Genomic DNA, 11,244 nt, shown 5'->3' with positions numbered 1-11,244 from the left:
GAGGATCAGGGCTTTATTAGTCATTCCTGATTAGAAAACGCGGGGCTTGGGCTCCCGAGGAGGGGGCAGAGGCTCTGCCGGTCACTGCGGGGCAGGGCCAGGTGCCCATGTGGGCACGGCTCCCTCCCAATGGTCGCCAATCCCAGGCACTGAGGTCAGCAGGGAGACTGGGAGATGGGGGTGCTGGTGCATCGGCGGGAGGTGAGGCAACTCCTTGTCCCTCGGGAATGTCCTGAGACAGAGGCCGGCCGGGGCCCTTGGTCTGGCCCATCCATGGACCTGCAGCTTGTCCCCAGGGGGCCACGACCCTTCTCCGGGCACAGGATGCTGGGCTGTCCAGTTCCAACCTTCTGGGCCTGCCACCGGCCCCCACATACAACACAGCGGCCCCCTGTGCAGCAGTCGGAGCAGTGGCTGGCCGCTGGGCCCGGTCCAGCAGAGGCCAGCCTGGGCTCTGGAGGCTCCAGAGAGCGCCACGCGCAGCGGGTGGATGCCACAGGACGCAGCGGCTCCCAGGGTCAGGCGGGTAGGCTGCAGGGCAAGTGCGATGCAGGCTTCTGAAAGGTGGACGGCAGAGCGTGAGAGGTTCCTGGTGTGCAGCCCACAGCACTGGGCTGTATGGACAAGTATCCGGAGCAAGGGCCTGTGTGTGAGTCACACAGTCTGACCTGTGCGAGGCGTCTCAGCCCTCCCAGCCTCAGTTTCCCCTCTAAAAATGGAATGAATACAGCGTTCCTGGGTCACTGCCAGGATTGGAAGGCCTGGCCCGGTGCAGAGGGCTGAGGCCCCGCAGCTGCGACCACGGCCACCCACCAAGCCCAAGTGCCTGCCCCAGCTGCTTCCAGCAGCAACACATGGAGCAGCCCCGGACTCGGGGTCCCTGAGGATGGCCCGTGAACACCGTGGGGTCCCCGAGGAGGGCAGAAGCTGGGAGGACACAGGCGGTGCGCCCTCTTCCCAGTGGGCAGGCTGATGCTTGGGGAAACTTAGGACGGCATGCAGGGCGCACGGTCACGCTGCGAGGGAGGGAGCCGGCTGGCCCCCAGGCTTCCGCAGGGATTAACTCCAACACACAGATGCCATGTGGGGCTGCCCAGGGCCCGCCCCTCAGGGCTCCCGGCCAGGGTGTCTGGGGCCCGGCCACGGCCATGGCCTGGGTGCCTGGGAGGAGGCCAGACACTCCCCAGGCAGCTGTGCAGCTGCAGACTTGGCTCCCAGTGTCCACGAGGGCCACCTTGGAAGGTCAGCTCTCCATCCTCCCACACACAGGCGCCCTCCCTGAGCACACACTGTCCCTGCGCGTCCTGCTGTGGGCGCCACCTGTCAGGCACGCTGACAAGGCACGCCCAAGGGGGCAGTGTGGATGGCCTGGCTGTGCCCCGAGTCACCCAGTCCTCCCTTTGGCTCCTGTGCCAGGCTGAGGGTCCCTGGGCAGGCGCTCACCCTCTTGGAGCAAGGGCAGAGGGCGGGGCTGAACATGGCGTGGGACGTGCCTCCTACAGAGGGGCCTCGGCCTGCGTTTGAGGAGGGGTTCAGCCTGAGTCTGTCCCCCAGAGCAGGAAGCAACACAGACCCTGCGAGGCCCCGGGGCGTCTCGGGGGCTCTGCCTGTGGGGCCACCCTGTAGCCATCCTTCTGAGTGGGGCTAGCAGTCTGTCTAACCACGGAGCACACCAGACCACAGGCGGCCAGACAGGCCACATGGATGCCGACGAGGGTCCCCAGCCCAGGAAGTCCCTGAGGCCGGCAGCCAGCGACCCACCCGAGAAGCCGCCCACCCCCACCCCCACGGCCCTGCCCGCTCACCTGGCCCTGCCGGCTCCCCTACTGCTGTGGCGCCACGTCCGCCATGGGCTTCTGGACCCCGAAGGCCGTGATGAAGATGTTGACCACCACGATGACGAATACCAGGCCCGTGGCCAGGTTGTTGAGGAAGTCCAGTTTGGCGTGCTTGGCTGGGTTGTTCAGGTCGTACTTGACTGTGGGCAAGAGAGCGGTGGGCAGTGCCAGGACAGCCCAAGTCCCGAAGCTGGCGCCCACCCAGCCCAGGCTGTGCCCAGCGAGTTTGGTCCCCCAGAGAAAATCACATCTGTTCTGCTAAAACCCTGGCAACCGGGATGCTGGCTGGGGTGGCCCAGGCTGCACCCCGCCCCCCATCTTCTGTAGCCCCGTCTCCACAGGGACCTGAGGCCTCGGCGCGGATGGGACGCTGCTCGGGGCCAGGCTCAGCAGAGCTGTGGCCCCCTGGCTGCCCACATTTCCGCTCATGCCCACTTCAGAGCCGGAACAGGTAGCCAGGGGGCCCTGGGGCTCTGGTGGCAGACAGGCAGGCCCCCTTCCCCCTGTCTGAGGTCAAGGGTATGTCAGTTACGTAGTCTGGCAGAGAGGAGCGTTGGGGGCTGCAGCCATGCTTGGCATTTTCACCCAGCAGAGCACAGCAGGCCACTGGCCACCAGGAGAGGGCTGGGGGCCAGGGTCCCTCACTCCCCTCCTGGGTAACTCGGCCACTCTTTCACTGTAGGACGGCCGGCGGCTCTAACCGAGGTCAGTGCAGGGAGCAGGGAGGGCCCACAACCAAAGCCCCCCAGTCTGAGGACTGCTACCGGGCACTGGGCTTTTGCAACGTGTGGGGTGGGGGGAGGGGAGCGGCGTGGCACCGCCCGGGGCCTACCGAGGAAGATGAGCAGCACCCCCACGCCAATCTGCAGCGCCAGCGAGATGGAGATGAGGACCACCAGGGGCACGAAGAAGGCGAAGCTGGGGCCCTGCTCCACCACGGCCTTCAGCTGCGACGCGTTGGCCATCAGCAGCGCGATGTCCAGCATGCTCTCGGCCGCGCTCTTCTTGTTGGCGTAGTGGTTCACGTTGATGGGCCGGTGCCTCCAGCCCCAGCGGGGTGGCTGCGGGGACAGGGACGGGGACAGGGGCAGTCAGTGGGCGGGGCAGGGGAGGGCTCCTGTGCCCCCACCCGGGTTAAGTGCTCACTGCTGTAAGGAGAGAAGGTGCTGGCTCTATAGACCCCTAGAATGATGTTCTGGAGAGACAGGAGACACAGCAGGATCAGGGCGCGTGCTCCAGTTTTCCACTGGGCAGTGGGGGGGGGGCTGCCCTCCTGCTGCGGGGGAGGGCCTCCCCTCCCCTCAGGATCTGGGCTCCTGGGCAGCGGCTGGAAGGGAACTGCCGGATCCCTCCTAACACTAGCCGTGCTCAAACCAGCTCTTCCCGGCTGCCCCGCCCCAGCTACTTCCTGTCCTCGGGCTGCTGGGCCAGCAGCCCCCAGAGCCTCGGCGGGCACCTGGGCACCTTGCCGTGTCCCCTACCACCTGGCAGACGCTCAGAGGAGGCCTGGGCGGACTGCACAGCTGGGCGTAGCTCCTCCATCTTCAGAGAAGTAACGCGGGCACACAAGTACCGATTTCTTCTCTCGGCCCCAAGCTGGCGCCTGCCCTTGGGGCCGGTCCGAGCCTCCGCCCAGCGCTGCAGGCCAGTTTCCACATCACCTCCCAGCTCACCGGCCCAGCCGGCCAGGAGGGGCCTTGCTGGTCCCCCTGCCCCAGATACCCTCAGGCTCCGAAGCCCTGCTGCCCGCCACAGCCTCCAGGGAGCCTCCGAAGACTTCCCCTGGCAGGACACAGCTGTCTCTCCTGCCCGGTTCGTGGCAAGGCGACTCCAAGCACCCAGCGTCTCTTGTGAGCAAACCACTCGGCCCCCCTCAAGCTGCACCATCATGCCCCTCCCCAGTCTCCCAGGATAAATCACTGCCCCTCATCCTAGCCCCCCCATGCAGAGATGCCCAGGTGGCAGACCCTGAACCGAAGCCACCTGGGACGCTGGTCGCATTGCAGGCAGTGTCTGGGGCCCAGGGCACAGCCGGCCTCTTGGGGCTGCTCCAGGGGCTCTTGTTTCCAGATTCATGAAAGATGCAGGGAGGGGCAGACCCGCTCAGGCCACAAATACTCACAAGGAAAACACCAGGGGCGGCTGCTGCAGGCGCACCAGGGGCAGGGGCAGGGGCAGGGGCGGGGATAGGGGCGGGGCAGGGGCAGGGGCTTGGCTGTAATGTGTGTGGTTTGAAGCTTCAGGTTCATGTGAAGTCACGGCCCAGGAGGAAAGGCGGTGGGCTCTGCCACCTGCACCCAGGCCGGACACTGCCACAGCCTGCCTCCAGTGTCAGCTGCAGTAGGGAAGCTTTGGGACCTGACAACACCAGGCTCTGTCCCACCTAGGAGCCTGTGCCCCGGCCCCAGGACAGCTCCTGCTGTGTGCCCACCGAGCCCTTGGCTGGCGGTGCCTCGGCACGCTGAGCCCTGGGCGTCCAGGGGCTGCTGGGCCGCAGTGGGCACATGCTCCTACTTGCATAAATCAGAACAAAGCGCCCTTCCTCGAGGCCACCCTAAGGCCCATCCAGACCCCAGCCTAACAGTAAGGGAAAACAGACAGGTGCTGGCCCTCTGAGGAGTTCCCACCCTCTGAGGAGGCACGTACATGTCTACACATGGGCTCCTGGACACATATGCACACATGCGGATACATGCATGCAAACACTTGTGCCCAACCACATCTTCATACACGTGCACCCACAGAACCACACACAACATAAAATACACACATGCATACATGGCTCAGACATGCAAGGCACACATACAGACATAGCACACAAGTGTACACAAACACAGGCATGCACAAATTCAATGCGCATGCACACATCTAGGTGCACTTGCAGGACACACATACATGTGCCTATAGGTACATGCGCATACACAGTCACATGCATGTGCAAACCCAGAAACACATATAAGACTTATTCACATGTAAGCGTGCACACTGTGCTGCACATACATATGTGTGTAATTACACCACACACACTCTTGTGTGCACACGTGCAGTAACACACAGGCGCACAATCACCTACAACACATACATATGCACATGATGCAGGCACCCAAGACGTTCACATAAGCACACGCGTGCCCAGGCTAACTGTGGTGCCCTCTGGCAAGAGGGAGAATTCCTTTTTCTTCTAGGCTCCTCTGAACCACTTAAGGACCTTACAGTCATGGGATCTTGGTCAACCTCGTGCTCCTGGTCTCAGGGAGCGCTCGGATGTGTGAACGCGCACCGTCAGCAGCACGGCCCCAGCTCTCAGCTCCCCCAGCCACAGAGCCTGCTGTCCTCATGCCAGGTGGGTAGACTGGGCTTTAGTGCGGGGGCTACCTAATTCAGAGCCACACAGCAACGGAGGGCTGCGCCGGGATTTGAACCTGGGCCCCGGGGCTCAGGGGCCTGTGAGTGACACCTCTCCACAAGGGTCAGTGGAGGTGGGCCGGGGGAGGGGCCTGAGCTCTCAGAGTCCCTGCTCCGGCTCAGCAGAGTGGCCTCAGTCTCCCACGTGTGCCACTGGTTGGGGTGGGAGGCAGGCACCCGGGTGGCTCAGAGCCCCAGGGCCCCTCATGGTGAGGCTGCTTCCAGTCCTTTGGCCATCTGCTTCCTGGTCAACCTGCACCACGATAAGGAGGGCAGCCGGGCTGCAGGCCTCTGCACGGGGTCAGCCCCAGCTCCCCACAGCCTGGCCTTGGCCCTTCTGCTACCTCAGTCCCCCCATCTGTACATCAAGGACCCCCTGTGGGAAACCCACCCATCCGCTGAGTGTTGGGTGTTAACTCTCCATCCTACAGGCCTCAGAGGGTACCAACCTAGGGGACCTTGAGGAAGGAGCAGGCCAGAAATCGAGCCCAGGGCTGTGTGCCCTAAACCCCAGGGCTGTCCCAGGACGGTACAGTTCGTGAGACCCATGCAGGCGGGGAGGGGGCTGCACTCCAGGCCTCCTGGGGTACCCTGGGCCTTGGAGCCCGAAGGTGACCTCTGCACAGGTGAGTCCCAGGGAGTGTGGCCAGGGGCCCTGTCCGCACAGGTCAGGGAGCCCCATGGGCCTGACCCACTGCCGGGAACAGAGCCTGGCCAAGACCTGTCCCGTGGCCTGGGTGCTACAGCGAGCACAGACCCTGGTTAATGTTCACCAGGGCCAGCAGGACTTCTCCCGAACTTGAGCAACAGCCAGGAGTGCGGCGGGCTGGGTCTTCCCTCTGGGTGCCGAGGGGCCTTGGTGGGGAGTCGGCAGGGCCCACAGTCCCTGCGACCACGGACAATCTGTCTCAGTGGCTGGGGTCCCGGTCATGTGTCCCAGGGCCACCTACTGAGCACCCCCAGTTCAGGTGGGAGGGGCACGGGGACAGGAGAGGGTCTGAGCAGGCCTGTGGAACCCAGTTCGGCCATAAGCCACTGGTGCCGTGGCCTCTGATTGCAGCACAGCCTGCGCAGGGGCCCTGGCCCTCGGCGTCCACCAGAAGCTGGGGGACTGAGAACTGAGCCCCTCAGCTACCACCTGGGCCAAGACCTGCCCAGGGCCCGGGCACACGGGGGCATGAGCCCAGCCCCAGACTCGACTCTGCTGAAGCCACCTGTTGGGGGTCACACACAGCTGGGCCGGGGTGGGGGGCTCTGGGGCCCACCCCTCTGAGTCCCGTGCCGTCACTACCTCCCCTCCTTCCCAGCCACCTGGAAGGCAGCCCCCCAAGCCCCTCCCGGCTCGGGGACTGTGTGCCTGGCAGGAAGCTGCAGCCAGACAGCAGGAAGCACGGGAGGGGGCAGGGCTGAGCTGGGCAGACCCACTTCCGACCGGCTCAGCACTGGTCGGGAGGGACCTCAAGTCCACGACAAGGTCAACTTCAGAACTTGGCCAAGACCCCGCCAGCTGCAGGCCGTGCCAGGAAAGCAGAAGTGAGGAAAACAGGAAAACTCCTGGCAGCTGCGGGCCCGCATGGCCAGCCGGCCAGCGCACAGGACGGCACTCTCTCCTCCCCAGGACCCTCGTCCCAGGGGGCTGTTAGGGGTGGGGGAGCGGAGCCGGCGCCAGAGGGCTGTGTCCCCAGCCCGTGCTGGGTAGCTTCCGCTGTACGGCCCCACATATAACTGTTCCCAGTGCCTGGAGATGCCCGGAGCATGACCCCGCCGTGGACCATTTCCAAGCAAAATTGATGTTTACCACTGCGGTGCTGCCGGGCACACACTGGCTCAATCCCTGGGCCCGGCAGCCGGCAGAGGGCAGGTGTTGTGGGGGTGGGGGCTTCCTGCCGCTTCCAGCTGACAGGGCTCAGCTGGGTCCCGAGGCTGAGGAGGCACAGGTGCAGCTCTTTCTGGGCCTCGGCCAGGTGAGCACGGGGCCTCGTCTTGCAGAACAGGAAGCGGAGCCCCCGCTCCGGGCCCCACTCTGGGAAGAGCAGGGCCCTTTCTGAACCTCTGCTGGCGTCACCAGGGGAGACGGTCTCCGTGCAGCCGGTCAGTTACAATGATGTCATTGTCACCTGCCCGGCATTGCTCCGAGCACTCTGTCCACCAGCCGTCAGCCCTCACCCTGACCCTCTGCCGGGAAGTGCTGCTAACAATCCCATTTCCCGGGGGAGAAACTGAGGCACACAGTGCCGGCTGGACGTGCCCAGGGAACGAGGCAGGGCACTCAGGTAGGAAGGGGACGGAGGGCACAGAGCAGCCGGGGGAGGCAGAGTGGCCTCAGAGACTGGCAGCCTCCCAGGGGAGCCTCTGCCTGGGACCAGAGACTCCCCCGCTCCAGGGGGGTGTGCCTTAGGCCGGCTCCTGTCCCCAGTGTTGGGGCCTGCATGGCCTCTCCCATCCTACCTGGCCTCCCATCTCTCCCAACCCACCCCGTGTGGGTCTGCAGGCTGCCTCGGGGCCTTTGCTCCTACTGTTCCCTCTGCTCGGATGCCCTTCCACGGACCCCCACAGCAGCCCCTTGGGGATCCAACACTTCTGCCTTTGCTCCTCTACCCGGTCGGGGGCTGCAGGTGGGGAGGACAGGGCTGCATCACCCTTCCTCTGGTCCCCGAGTCAAGACAGTGACACACACCCCCCCATCTCCCCTGGCCCGAGACGTGCCCAGACCCTGGAAACACAGCCCACCCTGCTGCCTGTCCAGGTGAGGCGAGACAGTGCTGAGTACAGGGCACAGCTGGGCTAGGTCAAAGGTTGGGCTGGCACCCTCCTTTCAAACCAGGTTCCAAGGTACCTGCCCACTTGGTACCTGATCTGCCTGCCCCATTGCCCTGGGGTCATTTCTTGTCTCTAAGTCGGCCTTATAGAAGGCTCAGAAAGGTGAAGCAACCTCCCTGAGCATGCACAGCGGGGTGCCCCCTGCTCCAAAGTGCTCACACAACAGGCAGAGCCGCGTCCCTGGGGTCTCCCTTGGCTGAGTCTCTCCGGGCGATGGCTTGTCCTCGTGTCTAACCAGGTGACAGGCGTCTGTGCAAAAACCCAGGGCCACCGTGCCTCTGGAGGTCCTTCCACCGGACATGGCCTGTCTCCACCTCGCCAGAGGAGGCCCTCAGGCCAACACCTGGACAGTCTCGCCCATAGAACCTAGGCCGCCAGGAAAATCCCAGAGGGCTGCCAGTCCCCACCCCCACCCCTGGGTGGGAAAAGGAAAGAATGTCCAAAGTCAACAGCCAGAGGGCCATGCCAAGCCCTCAGAACGGCTGGGTCCTGGGATGGAGCCTGCGGACCCAGGACCCGTAGGGGACAGGAGGAGGTGCCCCAATTCTAACATGGGGGGCAGGGGCCACTGCCAGGCCTGCGAGAGCCCACAGCACCCCGAGGCCAGCCAGGGCAGGCTCAGGACAGGCCCCGCCGGGCCTGTGGGTGGACAGCCCGGAGGTGTGAGGGCTGTTTCTCGCAGGCAGACGCCGAGCGCCGCGGAGCCCCAGTTCCCCACAAGGCGGCACGGACCGTGCGGTCCCTGGGTGACGTCGCCGTCTGTCCGCTGCTGGCCTGCAGCCACACGCTGTGGCTCCGCTCTGCCCACCGCGGGCGCGCAGGAGACGGCGGCTGGAGTCGGCGCGGGAGGGGGGCAGCTGGGGCAGCGCGCCGCAGAGCTGGGGAGCCCCGCGCCAGCGCCCGAGCCCCGCTGGTCCCCGACGGGGCGCGCGGAACTCGGTGCAGCGCCCCCACCCGCGCTCGGGGTGAGGCTCGCACAGGTGCCCGTAAGGCTGGCCGGGGTGGGGGTCCCGACACCGCGGGGGTCTTACCGAGGCATCGGGCGAGCCAGGTCGCGGGTCGCCGTTGAGCTCATACTCCTCGGGGCCCGAGTCCATGATGCGGCCGCTGGGCCGCCTGTTCCGGCCTGAGCGCGTCCGCGCCTCCGCCTTGGGTCCCGGCTGCGCGCCCGGCCCGCCCCGCGGCCCGCCCCGGCCCGCCCCCAGACTCCGCCTCCGCCTCCGCAGGGGCGGGCTGGGGCCTGGAGGCCTGGTGCTAGGAGGGGGTGCATGGGCCAGGACGCCCCCCCAGGCCGCTGCGGGCCCTCCGGATCCTGGCTGCGCGGTGAGCAAGCCAGGCCCCCGCTGAGCCCCCGCCGCCTACACTGTTGTCTACAAAGGGGCTCCAGGGACTGTCTGAGGGGGCTCTGTTCTTACTGAGTTTTTCCCTGGTGGGGGCTCACCCGGGGGGGCGCAGGCCTGTCCTGCACCGCGCCCAGGCGAGGGTCAGGGGTCCATCTGGGCACCTTGTGCCTGGGCCGCTTGTGTGCTGGCTTGGCGCCCTCTGAACCTTGGTTTTCCTGTTCCCCCTATCTTGTGGAGCAGCCGCAGGGCTGGGCTCCCCTTGGTGCCAGCCCCTGGGCATGACGCCTTGGGGGTGGGGGTAGAGCAGATTGGCTCGTCCAGCCCTGGGCTCAATGGGCCCTTGTTGCCCAGGATGTCCCTGGGGCCTCTCGCACCGTGGGAAGCCAGGTGGGATGGGGAGGGCCGGGAACACTGTCTTCCAGGGGCTGCAAGAGCTTGGGGTAAAGGCTGCAGGCCGTGCCCTTCCCTTCGGGGCCCTGGCCTCACCCCAGACACTCCTCTGCACCGCTGACTTGTGCATTCTCCCCCCCACCCCCGCCCCATCCCGTTCCTGCCTCCAGGACTGTGCCGCCCTGTAGCCACGTGGGCTCGAGCAGATGGCTTAAGCTCCCTGTCTGTGCCCTCGGCTTTGGTCAAGGCCTTGGGAGTCTGATCTACAAACGGCAGTGCAGACAGGTTGAGTGTGACACCTGGGTCACCACCACAGGCACCATGGGGACCAGCGAGGGGCACATCAGCCAGCACCGCAGGACCACTGAGGGGGGGAAACTGAGGCACACCAGCCAGAGGCCCGGAGGGAAGTCACAGTCAGAACTGGGGGAGCATTGCACCTGTCTTCCTGATCCTCATTGGTGGAGGTTCCCTCAGGTGGGGTTGACCTCATCCAGGTGGGCTGGCTGTGCCCCCCCATACCTCGTGCCTGCTGGGGAGGGGGCTAGATTTGTAAGAGAAACCAAAGGCCCAGAAAATGCAGGTCACAGGGCCAGCACTATGGCATGTCGGGTAAAGCCACCACCTGTAGCGCCAGCATTCTATATGGGTGACTGTTTGAGTCCCAGCTGCTCCACTTCTGATGCGGCTCCCTGCTAATATGCCTGGAAAAACAGTAGAAGATGGCCCAAGCATTTGGGCTCCTGCATCCACGTGGGAGACCTGGAAGAAGCTCCAGGCTCCTGGCTTCAGGTTGGCATAGCTCTAGCTGTTGTGGCCATTTGGGGAGTGAACCAGCGGATGGAAGATCCGTTTCTCTCTCCCAGCTGCTCGTTCTTCAGCCTTGTACCCACCTGGGGGCTGAGTGTGCGGGCTGCCCTGGAAGCCCACAGCTCTGCCCTGCAGGCCTCCATGGCGGGGAGAGGCAAGGCAGGACAGCTCAGCCAAGCCCCCAACCCCCCAACCCCGCGGAACTGAGGATGGGAGAGGCTGGCCCCGCCCTGGCGCTGGCTGGGGGGGGTGTCTCAGGTGTGTGGATGATAGTGGTGGTTGCCGTTCTCAGCTGACCTGGGTCCCTCTGCTTGTCCGTGGGCAGCGGGAGATCCAGAGCTGCAGGTGTCGGCACTGCCCACATGAATGTCCTCCCTGGGGGCAGCGTGGGCACTGGGTGGGAGGGCCGTGGACGCCAGTCCCCGCCTCGCTACAGTCCCTGCTGCTGTGTGGGTCATTCTCCTCTGCTTCCACGAGGAGGAGGGGGAGAAGGGCTTGCCTAACGTGGGGAAATCGGCCTTGGGATGCAAACCGCTCTGTGCCAGCCGCCTGCGGGGGCTGGGGCAGCACCTCTCCCCTCCCCGCCGGCTGCTGCGGCTGTGTGACGTGGGAGCTGAGCTGGGGCTGCCCCCCAGGGT

At 65.4% G+C, this 11,244-nt stretch overlaps 1 protein-coding gene across 4 annotated transcripts; it reads right to left on the bottom strand.

Annotated features, from left to right (window-relative positions):
* Positions 1-9,220, bottom strand: NINJ1 (ninjurin 1). 4 transcript variants are annotated; one of them, XM_062208506.1, is made up of 4 exons: positions 9,095-9,220; positions 2,671-2,899; positions 1,806-1,978; positions 1-709 (listed from the first exon to the last, which is right to left on the bottom strand). In XM_062208506.1, the coding sequence occupies exons 1-3, from the start codon at positions 9,158-9,160 to the stop codon at positions 1,824-1,826; spliced, it is 450 nt and encodes a 149-aa protein (XP_062064490.1). In that variant the 5' UTR covers positions 9,161-9,220; the 3' UTR covers positions 1-709; positions 1,806-1,823. The 4 variants fall into 4 exon arrangements, with proteins under 4 accessions (XP_062064490.1, XP_062064488.1, XP_062064491.1 ...); XM_062208504.1 differs by having other exon boundaries at positions 1-643; XM_062208507.1 differs by having other exon boundaries at positions 1-614.
* Between the last annotated feature and the right edge of the window lie 2,024 nt (positions 9,221-11,244).

Source organism: Lepus europaeus, chromosome 12, assembly GCF_033115175.1.
Source record: "Lepus europaeus isolate LE1 chromosome 12, mLepTim1.pri, whole genome shotgun sequence".
NCBI classification, from domain to species: Eukaryota; Metazoa; Chordata; class Mammalia; order Lagomorpha; family Leporidae; genus Lepus; species Lepus europaeus.
This window is presented reverse-complemented; position numbering and strand designations above follow the sequence as displayed.